We start from the raw sequence: 12,623 nt of genomic DNA on the forward strand, positions 1-12,623 counted from the left end.
GAAGGGCGGCTCACTCAGAGCCTACGTCACGTTTGGAGGGCGGAGCCTGTGCTTTCTCAGGACGGACGAGGTCTTTCATAGTCCCTGGTCTGTGACGCCTCCAAGAAATCAGTAAGATTTCATAACTATTGTGTAATGGATGTTTCAAACCCTAAAATTGTGATTGTACATGTGCAGAAGATTGCAGAGTTATTTTGCATGAGATGGGCCCTTTAAAAATATTTGTAATTAAACCATATTCTTGAAGCAGTGATTGTTGCAAACTTAACTGGATGTGCCACATTTGTTGGTTTAATCTTGAGATTTGGTTTAGTTTTATGTTTAGTTCTGCATTTAGTCCCCATTTTGATCACTCATCACTCATGTATTTTGCTTTAAAGTTTTGTTTTAATGGCCAAAATACCTTGAAAAACATGGATTCTTCTATTTTGCTTGCTTTTATGGAGATTGATATGTTTAATGCCATACTGTGGAACATTCTAGACAAAGTCATAAGGTAGCATCTCCATGTAGACATAGAGGAGCAACTTATAAATATTTTTCTGCAAGTCAGTCTTTTTCTAAGCATACCAGGCACCTTGATGATTAATGATTTATTATTCAAAGTTTGTTCATCCAGTTAGAATATTCCAGACTCTTTCATAGCTGTAAAAAAGTTATGCGGCGTGTTCTGAAGTAACAAAGGAGTAAATGGTGCGTGCGTAATGCAGACGGGGTGTGAAGTGCTTTTGGGACGAGGTTACGGCAGGTTACGAAAGAAGAAGCTGAAGGAAGGGTCCATGTTTGTGTTCACTCGGTCGCCAAGATTCCAGAAAGGCTCATAGGCTCCTGGCCCTGGGGTTTTCTGAAATAAACAAGAGAAAATACAAAATTACAATAACTTTAATGCAATGATTTACAATGTATTGCTTGAAGAGGCCCTATAGCAATTTGAATTACAATAAATACTGATATATAAGGTTTTAAACAATAGCTCGCCCATACATGTATATTTAATTCTACACAGCATGTTAAGCTGGTTACATCACATGGTTTTAATTGCATTTCTTTGAAGCCACCAAAGCTTAAGCCTCTGCATCTGTGTAACAGCAGCATGTCGCACTCTCCCATGTGGACATTAACACACAATTGACTGTAAGAAGTCAAGCTGTGGACATGAATTCATAAATAAATACACAAAAATATCCTGTGGTCATGAGTTTAATGACAGAAAGGACAAGATCGTGGAGACAAGTGGTCAAAATGAGTTTCCTCCACAGGGTGACTGAGCGCTCCCTTAGAGAGAGGGTGAGGAGCTCGGGCATACAGGAGGAGCTCGGAGTAGAGCCACTGGTCCATGTCGAGAGGAGCAGTGGTTAAGAACACCTTGGGGTCCCATCAGAGGAGCTAGAGGAAGTGTCTGGGGAGAGGGAAGCGTGGGAGTCCCTGCTTAGACTGCTGTCCCCACAACTCGGCCCCAGATAAGTGGAAGAGATTGGATGAAAAGATCCTCAAATAAATTGAGATTTGGAATTTTATATGGCAATAATAAAAGACAAAAGACAAATAATGTGTGTGTGTGTTGTGTGTGTGTGTGTGTGTGTGTGTGTGTGTGTGTGTGCGTGTGTCTGAGGGGGTGTTTTTGTGTGTGTGTGTGTCTGAGGGGGTGTTTTGTGTGTGTGTGTGTGTGTGTGTGTGTGTGCGTGTGTGTGTGTGTGTGTGTGAGCGTGTGTCTGAGGGGGTGTTTTTGTGTGTGTGTGTGTGTGTCTGAGGGGGTGTTTTTTTGTGTCTGTGTGTGTGTGTGTGTGTGTGTGTGTGTGTGTGTGTGTGTGTGTGTGTCTGAGGGGTGTGTGTGTGTGTGTGTGTGTGTGTGTGTGTGTGTGTGTGTGTGTGTGTGCTGTGTGTGTGTGTGTGTGTGTGTGTGTCTGTGTGTGTGTGTGTGTGTGTGTGTGTCTGAGGGGGTGTGTGTGTGTGTCTGAGGGGGTGTTTTTGTGTGTCTGTGTGTGTGTGTGTGTGTGTGTGTGTGTGTGTGTGTGTCTGAGGGGGTGTTTTGTGTGTGTGTGTGTGTGTGTGTGTGTGTGTGCGTGTGTGGGGGGGGTTTGGCTCTGCCTTAGTGTTTCCGTCTACCCTGCCCAAGACACAAAACTCTGGTCAGATTTCTTCCCGAAAACGCTCGTCTAAACGTGGAATAAAAAGTGAAGACTTTTGCGTCTTCTGTTCAGACCGTCATCTTATCAACTTTTCCGATCTGCAAGGTGGTTTCAGATTTTTGCATTTTTAACCCTCATGCTCTCCTCACATAGACACATAGACTGAAAGACACTTTTTTTTCCTTCCCGCTCTCTTGAGGCGTGTCAATCAGACCCAAAAATGTTTTTTCTAATAAATTCTTGCCAGGTGAGACCCCTAGGAGAGCGTGAGGTTTAAGCCCCAAAAACACCGTCACTGTCTAAACAAAAGGCTCTTCCGATAAAATGTTTCGTCAAGCGCTCTCGTGTAAACAGGCCGTCAGACTTCAGTTCCTCACTCTGCTTCTACTCTACTTCTGCCTGCTTTCAAAGAGGCTTACTACAAAGCCATCTAAAGTTACACTCCACAATACATTATAGTATTATAGTACACTCTGCATTGATCTGTTGTGCTGAAGTGATATCCGTAGTACTCACCGGGTGGACGTAGTGCAGGCGTGGTACTGTGGACTTGAAGCTGGAGGTGATGATGGTTCCTGGGCTGGTCTCTGGGCTGTACTCACACGGGGAGGGTCCGGCCTTCTGCAGGGTGACAGGAGCAGAGATTTGTTATCGATTGATGGATTAGCTCGTTGATTCTCAGGTCAAAACTCATTATGGTAGGGCTGTGATTTGCATGCTAGCTTATTAGTATGTCCACACACACTTTCAATGCTTCCTGTTGGCTCAGTGTCCTGATGAATTGATTTAAAGGTCCTAAATGACTGTGTTTACTGATCTGTGTAATCATGTTGTTTCTGAGTTCTCTCTCAAAAAAACAAAAAAACATTCATGCTCCACCTTGTGATTTCATGTGATAATACAGGAAGTGCTCCACGATGATTTCAAACTCCATACACATTCACTAGGACCCAGAGATGGGAAAAAGTACAGAAAAATTGAAAAATAAAAGTATCATTACTTTGCTTAATTTCTATTCAGGTAAAAGTAAAAGTAACCATCTAAAAATCTACTTGAGTAAAAGTAAAAAAGTACTTCATTCAAAATGTAATTTGAGTAAAAGTACTTAGTTACTTTCAATTATTTGATGTAAAAAAGGATGAGTCATAAATGTAATCCAGCACAAGTTGTTTTAATCAGCGTTTAGGTGATACAGTGCAAAGTTTGTACATTTTAAAGACAACTGAGTTTAACACTTACTAACACTGAGCTCTTCAAACAAATTAACAACAACAACAATTGTGAATTTGGGAACTGTGCAATAATGGGAACTGTGTAATGAGTGGAGTGTGCAATATTTTATAGTTTGTCCCCCTGTGACCCCAGCTCTTTGGGACAATGGATGGAAAGTAACCTTAGGCTACAATCCGGTGTGTTTACATTCATGTCGTGTCTGTTCATTAACATGCTCTGTCCCAATCAAATAAATAAATAAATAAAATAAATGGTGACAGCTCTGTCCAGCATTTTGCATTGCATTATTATGTTATTCCCTATTTTGCATTTGAACGCAAATACTGTAGCTGTCCGTGGTTTGGCCAAGGGTTTCCTTCGCTTTCTCTCTATCTCAAGAATTATTCAATGCACCTTCTTGAATATCATCCATGACGACCCCGATCTCTGACTCAGCACCAGCATCATCCAAGTTGATCCAAGACAGACTGACGGTTTTGTACAGTGATGTCATGTGCCTCTACAAGCCTGGGCAATTTAATTTCATTTTAGGCAGACTGTTTATATCAGTCTAATTTTACTCAGTAACGAGGTGGGTTCCAATATAATGAAGTAAAATACTCGGGTCAAAATGTAAAAGTAAAAGTAAAATTACCTATTTCAAAAACTACAAAAATTACAAATTACTCATACATGAGTAAATGTAATTCATTACTTTCCACCTTTGCTAGAATCATAGAATTGGATCATTTCAGCCTTGGAATTCCTCATTTCTACTAAACAAAAGATATCTATTAAAATGAAATTTATCACTTCATGACATCACAAGGTGGAAAAGAGCATTTTGAGCTTTGGAGATGTGGACAGACTAATTCAAACATGTGTGAATGAAAGAAAACACAAATCCAGATATGTTTTTGAGGAGTTAACAACATTAAAATGTAACTTAACCCTTGTGCACCCCTTTAAAAATAGTTACACCTGTGGTTCTTTGTGACAAAAATATACACCAAAACAAAAACACACAATATTTTTATGCAGTACAGATTATTGCCCAACTTTATTTACTTTTGCTCTCATCATACATACCAAATATTATATAATATTTTAAAATTTTAACCCTTTAAATGGCATTTTTGACAGCAAAAGTCTCAATTTTTTGTGCATGAAAAAAAAGAAAGAGATGGATTATTTCTATATTTTTCAAATCATTTTAATTTAATGACAAAAATCGAAAAAGAATACCACAATATTTTAAAGCGGTACAGATTTGTGTTCAACATTTTTATATCATTGTCTTCATTTACTCCTGCCCTAATCATACACATCAAATATAAACGTCTTTCTATTGATATAATCTGGTAATGGAAGATTCAAAAAGACACTAAAACTAAACATTTTGAAGGGTTTTCAACATCAAAGAATGAAAAATAAATCAAAAAGTAAAAATACGCTGGCAAAGTTATTTTGAATGGAAGTCAATGGGACAAAAATGTACCGAAGGACATGATTATTTTGATTATAGACTGTTCAATTAATGTGATCTTGAAATAAAACACAGAAATTAAAAATACATCACAAAATACACAAACTGGCCAATTTTGGTGCTATTTGATGCAATATAGCCAAAGTTATGCAAAAAAGAAAAGTTGAGATGTACAAAAACATGCCTGTAGAAGGGTTAAAGCTCACAAGAGTCAATTTTGTGAAATATAGGACCTAGTATTTTTCTTATTTCAACAATATTCAACCATTTTCATCTCTCAGAGCAAATAAACCAGCAAAGAATCCAGCAAACTAAAACATATCTAAAATAAATACGTAAATAAAACATAAAAACAACAAGAAATGCTCTCAGTCCAAATCATTTAAACAATTCATGTAGTTATAACTTATTCATTTTCCAGCCCGGCCTCATTGAAAAGCAGCGTCCTAAACTCTTAGCAAACATTTCCAGCTCTCTTTTACCAGGCAGCGCTGTTGCTTAGTAGCTGCTTTGTTTGTTCTGCCCAGAGTCACATTTCAGTCCCCTTTTGTTTGGTGCATTTTAAATAGTCATCGGCCTCATTGTGCATGCAACAGTATTGATCAAAGCAGCCATTTTAACCACTCCAATAAAACGCTAGACCTCATGTGTTTGTTATTCCAAACCCAGAGCATTCAATAGGGATTACACCACCACATGTACATTGTGCCATTACCAAAGGGATTGATTCTTTCATCTCCGGACATATGGTCTCAAAACCTATTGTTAAAACCCGCTATGTGAAAGATGCACTGGAAACATACAGCGCTAGTGCTATTTTGGAGTCCACACTGTAGGTCTGTGACATATGTTTAATGTCTGTAAGAGGCTGCTTATGTTGTGGTTTTTACGTGTAATCTATATCATCGCTGTATTAGAATCATAAGTAGTGCTGCGGTGCTTCTACCCTTTTTATATTTATAACAATCTAACCTTTGGTGTTAACATTCCCTCAGGGTGTGAAGCAAACTGTAGGCTCTGCTCTGTCGGAGGCGATATTAGACTTTAATCTGAGCTTTATTTTAACACAATCTGACCAGAAATAACTCTCTTATTTAGGCATTGACGTCTGATTGTCGGAGTAGCGGCAAAAACATTCATTTCAAGCGTCCCATAACTTCGACATGTTTTCTTTTTCATTGTCGGAGTAGCGGCACTTTACTATTTTTCAAACATTCCGCTTTTCCGACATGAATAATATTAATGTGACATCTTATTCCAGACATGTCAGACTCAAATTTGGCCCTCAATATAATTATATTTGGCCCGCAAGATCATATCAAGTATGTATTGGAGCTGGCCCGCCGGCTACAGATAGACTATAGAGACATTATTTATTTACAAGTTTGTTATTATTTTATATTTTGCTTGTTCTGGATTCGATGTTCAAGCAAAACTATTATTAAACATTTATTTTAATAAGAAAAAGGTTTAGCATTACATGAAGAGAAAACATGCAGATGTTATTGAAATTTTTCATATTTAGTTCATATTTAGACTTAGTCCCAGTTTTTAATTTTGGTCCTCTGTGAATTTGAGTTTGACACCCTTGACTTATCCACGGCAAAAAGCTAAATCTGTCAAGTTAAAGTGATTTGAATTAACAAAGTTTGATCATGATTTGAGTACATTACCTTTGACAAGTAAAATTATCTGCTTTTTGTTCATCTTGCTACACTTAAAATAAGTAAAACAACTTAAAATAAGAAACAAAATCGAATGTTATCTTATTCCTTTGGTAGATCATTTTTCTTGTCAAGCTGAATCTACTCAAAATAGTAAAATAGTAGTAAAATATTCTTAATTTAAGTAATTTTAACTTAGCTAGATATTGTTTTTGTTTTGTTTCAGTGTTATACTTATACTACGCTCCCATTCAGTATATCATAAGATTCTTGGGCCGTTGCAAAGCTCTTGATCAGAGAATATTTGGGCCAAATATGGATATCAGACAGTGGGAAAATGTCTTAACTGACAGCTGTGGAAAAAAAAGGACATGTCGGAATAGCAATACTAAAGTGTGGTAATAACTGCACGTCTAAATAGACACATGTCATAACAAAGGGATATCAGGATAGGTGGGTCAGTTCTATGTTCTCACAGCTCTGTGTTCCCTCATTTCTCAGAATTAAACTCTAATACGAGTCATTTTTATTTTTTATACCACATTTAAAGGGACGATTCAGAGTCATTTCAGTCCTTTGCACCATAACCTCTACATAAGTGATCTGCTGCTGGATAGTAGGTTGAGTGTGATGACCAAATTGAGAGGAATGGAGATAAAATCTGACTCAAATTGATGATAAAAAGAAAAAAAAAAAATACTTAGAAATGAGAGAACATAGGGCTGTGGGAACATAAGCAGGCTCCCGGAATAGACAGTGGACCCTCTGTCTTAGCTGTAACTACAACAGGTGAGATAATTTTTCTCTCACACCTAAAATAACACTCAATGGCCATAGTTATCCTGCCACTAAAAACAGTCTTACCCACTCCACAAAAGGCTCAAAGCAAATCTATTATTACACCAGACTGTCGATGTAAATGTCTGTGTCGATAGAATAATGTTTGAAATAAAACTAACCTTGCATCGCATGAATCGTCGCATGTTGAGGGACTATTTTCTCATATATCAGTCCGCCGCTGCTGAGTTTTCTATCAGGAAGTACAACTGGCTGCTGCTCAGACATAAATCCTTCAAATGCAAGATTGGTTTTACTTCACACATTGTTCTATCAACACAGACATTTACATTGACAGTCTGATGTAATAATAGATTTGTTTTGGGTGTTTTGTGGAGTGGGTAAGACTGTTTTTAGTGGCAGGATAACTATGGCCATTGACATGCACTAGCCTAGCACCAGCGACCTCTGCAAATACAAGGACTGGATGGAATATTTAAAAAAGTGTCTCCACACGTCTCCAACACTCTGGCTCACTAGGAAATGAGGTCCTATGTCCAAAATTCTGAACTGTCCCTTTAAAAGAATCGACTGAAGGGTCGCTCTTGATGTGCTGTCACTCCCAACTGATGTCACTGCAAAGTAGGTTTATAACAATGCTTTTATAAATTTAACCAAATCATTTAATTTTGTTGCCTCTGTAAAACTAATTTGACGCCACTCCCATTATAAGTAAGCCGTATATAATCCTCAGGCTCAGTGAAGTGAGTGAGTTTGTGTTTGGTTTCATTCTCATACAAATATATTTATACAAAATCCACTTTATTTAATTTAGCTGACATTTTATGAACATTACAGAACATAAAATCTAAACTGTAACTCTGTAATTTCACTTAAAGTCTATTTGAGCCATTATTTAACTTGTCTACTCATTCTTTTGACATTTTTTTCAGTATATTCTAGCAAAAAAATTTAATAAGGTCTTAGTCTTGGCTTGTAATGTAAAATATAGTGTGTTATTTAAAGTCTCTCTGACTTCACCCACACACTACATTCATACATCAGCAATTAGGTTGAAGTGTTTTGCCTAAGGACACAGGGAGGCTTGTTGGAACTGGAATCAAACCGTCAGTGTCATATGAGGTGCACTGTACTCCAGCACGTTTCAAAGTTTTCAGAGCTATAAGAAAAAGATTTGGCTTTTGAGCAGCATCTAAACAAGTTCTATGGGTTTCAGGTTCGTGTGTGAGGACTTTTTCACGATTTTCAACAAAATCTTTGGCTACTGTCATAATGTTTTATCATTCTAAAGCCCATGGACGACATCATTGCAGTAATTCTAATCATGATTTTACACAAAACTGGATCAAAATGTGGAAAAAAGTATAGATCTTTAACTGCAGAGGAACTTATACGCTTAAAGGCGCTGAGTACCAACAATGTAACATGAACCACAGTTTGAGAACCACTGCTCGAGCGCTTTGATCTAAGCGCCTTTCACTTCTCCTTACCCACTAACACACATTCAGACTGTAGAAGCAGCAGCAGCAGCAGCAGCACAGTGCCATGTGCAAAAATAGACTGGCCTGTTCCTCAGACTGTACACTCCAAAAAAAGAAAACAAGGGTCTGACTACATGACTTTGTGTTTAAAGACAAATCATTAATGTCCAAAAGAGTAAAGCAGATCTAAAGTCTGTCCATCGTCTAGCACCAAAGTATCTTATCTTATCTTATTGCCACTTCAACCAACTAAACCACTCCACAGACCTCAAGGACCAGCCTCTTGATTTAGTCCTGTGTTAATCCTGACGTAGTCCTGATTTAATCATTTTATAGTCCTGGTTTCCTGATTTAATCATGTTATAGTCCTGGTATAGTCCTGGTTTAGTCCTGACGTAGTCCTGGTTTAATCATGTTATAGTTCTGGTTTATTCCTGATGTAGTCCTGGTTTAATCACATTATAGTCCTAATTTAGTCCTAATTTAGTCCTGGTTCAGTCCGTGCCTCCTGCTGGCGCCCAGCTAAACATGGAGAATCAGCATATCCATTTTATGCAGCAAAAACCTATTTTGTTCCTGAACATGTGAGACAGGCCTCTACTCTGACGCTGTTGAAATCCAGGCTCAAAACAGTTCTGTTTAGCTGTCCATATGAGTGAAAGGTTTTATTATCTGCTTTATTGTCTTTTAGTAAGTAAATAAAGTAAGTATATTTTATATTTAATTTAATATTTTTTATGTTAGACCAGCTCTACACTCTCCATCGGGTGCTTGAGGTTACATGGGAGTTTGCCGAACCAGTCCACATGTCCTTTGTGGATCTGGAGAAGACATTCGACCATGTCCCTCGTGGTGTCCTGTGGGGGGTGCTCTGGGGTCCGGGGCCCTTTGCTATAAGAGCTGTCCGGTCCCTGTATGACCGGAGCAGGAGCTGTGTTCATTGCCGGCAGTAAGTAAGACGGTGTCGGCGGCAAGGGGGGGCATTTGAGGGCCGTGCCCCCCCTAGGGGTGTTTTTGACGAGAGGTTGTTGTTTAATGTTTACAACCAGTGGCCTTATTGTTTTTTAATAAACCTCAACCTTTTATTATTGTCTTGTGTGCCTATCCTCTACCACACAGCCTCAACAACTATTGTAGCTAATAATAATAATCTTAATATAATAACGTGTTTGATAGCATGTCTGCTGTGTATGACTCCACCGCGTTAAAATATTTCTCAAATGGCAGTGCCCCCCCTGCTGGTGACCCATGCCCCTCCAGTAGATGTGCTCTGACGCCGACTCTGAAGTAAGACCTGTTCCCGGTGCATGTTGGACTCCACCAGAGCTGCCCTTTGTCACCGGTTCTGTTCATTGTATTTATGGACAGAATTTCTAGGCGCAGTCAGGGGCCAGAGGGGGTCAGGTTTGAGGACCACAGGATTTCGTCTCTGCTGTTCACAGATGATGTTGTCCTGTTGGCTTCATCAGGCCAGGATGTACAATGTGCACTGGGGCAGTTTGCAGCCGAGTGTGAAGCGACTGGGATGAAGATCAGGTCCTCCAAGTCCGAGGCCATGGTCCTCGACCGGAAAAAGGTGGCTTGAACTCTCCAGGTGGGTGGAGAGTCCCTGCTTCAAGTGGAGGAGTTCAAGTATCTCGCGGTCTTGACAGGCCAACTCCAGCTCTTTCTCCAGGAAGAGCTGGAGGAAGTGTGCATGGAAAGGGAAGTCTGGGAGTCCCTGCTTAGACTGCTTCCTCTGCGACCCGGCCCCGGATAAAGCGGAAGAAAATGGGTGAATGGATTTTTTATGTGTGTTTGAATTAATTTATTTAGTAACGAGTAAGAAACATCTAAAAGCCATACATACATAAGTAATTAAATCTAATCATCTCAAAATCAAGATTAATATTCTGAATTCATTTGAACAAAGCCTAGATCTCATCCCAAATGATTAAAAATAATAATAAATTACAGTTATAATCCCAATTACTGTATGCAGGGAAATGTTGAGCTCTGTATATATTTTTAACATATTGGGTTTTGTAAAGACACTAAATTTGTTATATAGATTTAATATCCGATGTGAAACCAACAAAAAGTGTCAAAGTTAATCTATTTCCTGTTGAAGTATTTCTGCACAAAGAGTAGATCTTCACATTTTGCAGTGTAGAGCGAGGAGGGTGTCTGGTCCCATCCCAGCTGCCCCGGTGCTACTGTTACAGCCATCTGATCCACGGCTCAGTCCAAAGCCCATACGAGCGACCAGCGGAGGTGTTAATGCAGGTGTATGTGGAGGCACGATTCCATTTTGGATGCCATTGTTCAAACTGTGAATAACTAGAACCAAGTGTGGAGAGTCTGAATAAAGCACCTGGCCTGGTTTCTCAGCGCAGCTCAATGTAAGATGTCAGAACTGAGCACGAGTTTGAGAAGTGTCAGCAGTTACGTGAGAAACCACAATATTTTATACGATTTATTCTTAACCGCAGACTACGCAAGAGATTTGATGTTAACGCAATAATGATAATGTCTAGGTTAATAAGTTAGGTAATAGTAGCATGAAATTTAATCAAAACAAGCATATTCGTGATAATATCTGCATTTGAGTAGGTTTAAATTGTTCATTGCTTACTTCATTTAAAGCTGCACTATGTAACTTTTCTGGTAGAGGGCCCGCCACATGCTTGTCTCCATGGAGATGTCATTCATGTTTCATATTTCATGTGTTTTTATTTGGTCAGTGTTTAACTCATTGCAGTCTATGTTCATTATATTCAGTCTGATGTCAGGACTGAACCAGGTCTGGACCAGGACTGAACCAGGACCAAACCAGGACTAAAACAGGACTAAAACAGGACTAAACCAGGACTGAGTGTCGAGACGGATCCGGAGGTGCGCCTGCATAGACTGTCGGGTGATCAAGATTGAGACCAGGACTAGACAAGGACAGAGACCAGGATTGAGATCGGGACCAAACCGGGAACAGACCGCGACTGAGACCGGGACCAGATCAGGACCAGACCGGGACTGAGACCAGGACCAAACCAGGACAGAGACCAGATTGAGAACGGGAGTAACCGGCACTACACTGCGACTGAGACCGGGACCAGACCTGGACCAGACCGGGACTGAGACCAGGACTGAGACCGCGACCAGACTGGGACAGAGACCAGGACAGAGACCGGGACTGAGACCAGGACAGAGAGCGGGACTGAGATCAGGACCAAACCAGGACAGAGACCAGGATTGAGACCGGGAGTAAACCGGCACTACACCGCGACTGAGACCGGGACCAGACCTGGACCAGACCGGGACTGAGACCAGGACTGAGACCAGGACTGAGACCGGGACCAGACTGGGACAGAGACCAGGACAGAGACCGGGACTGAGACCAGGACCAGACCAGGACTGAGACCAGGACTGAGACCGGGACCAGACTGGGACTGAGACCAGGACAGAGACCGGGACTGAGACCAGGACCAAACCAGGACAGAGACCGGGACAGAAACCGGGACAGAGACCGGGACCAAACCAGGACCAGACCAGGACTGAGACGAAAATCAAAAACTAAAAAAACAAAACGTTATCAATTTTTTTCATTTTGATTTTGGAGACAAATAATGAAGCAAATAGAATCTATATATGGAGAAAAGCAGTTGACACCAAAAGGCCAAGTTACATGTAAGATCTGTGGAGAGACAATATTGCTTATACTATGAATGCAATGTATTTTTAGCAACAAAAATATAAGGCCCCGTCCACACTACGCATTTTTGATGCAGTGTTCGTCCACACTAATCCGATTGAAAACGGCTCCAAAGACGGAACGATCTGGTGCCGCCAGCTCCCACAAATTCATCTCAGTACAAAT

At 40.0% G+C, this 12,623-nt stretch overlaps 1 protein-coding gene across 1 annotated transcript in view; it reads right to left on the reverse strand.

The window, feature by feature from the left end:
- Nucleotides 1–739: 739 nt before the first annotated feature.
- stpg4 (sperm-tail PG-rich repeat containing 4) overlaps nt 740–12,623 on the reverse strand; it is a 40,144-nt gene continuing 28,260 nt past the window's right edge. Inside the window, exons 6-7 of the mRNA XM_020935830.2 lie at nt 2,646–2,750; nt 740–844 (exon numbers count right to left, since the gene is read on the reverse strand). Coding sequence (XP_020791489.1) covers nt 740–844; nt 2,646–2,750 — 210 coding nt within the window. The remainder of the gene's footprint in view (nt 845–2,645; nt 2,751–12,623) is intronic.

The sequence above is a fragment of the Boleophthalmus pectinirostris genome, unplaced genomic scaffold (assembly GCF_026225935.1).
Source record: "Boleophthalmus pectinirostris isolate CB_2022bp ecotype Guang Dong unplaced genomic scaffold, ASM2622593v1 HiC_scaffold_5, whole genome shotgun sequence".
Classification (NCBI taxonomy): domain Eukaryota; kingdom Metazoa; phylum Chordata; class Actinopteri; order Gobiiformes; family Gobiidae; genus Boleophthalmus; species Boleophthalmus pectinirostris.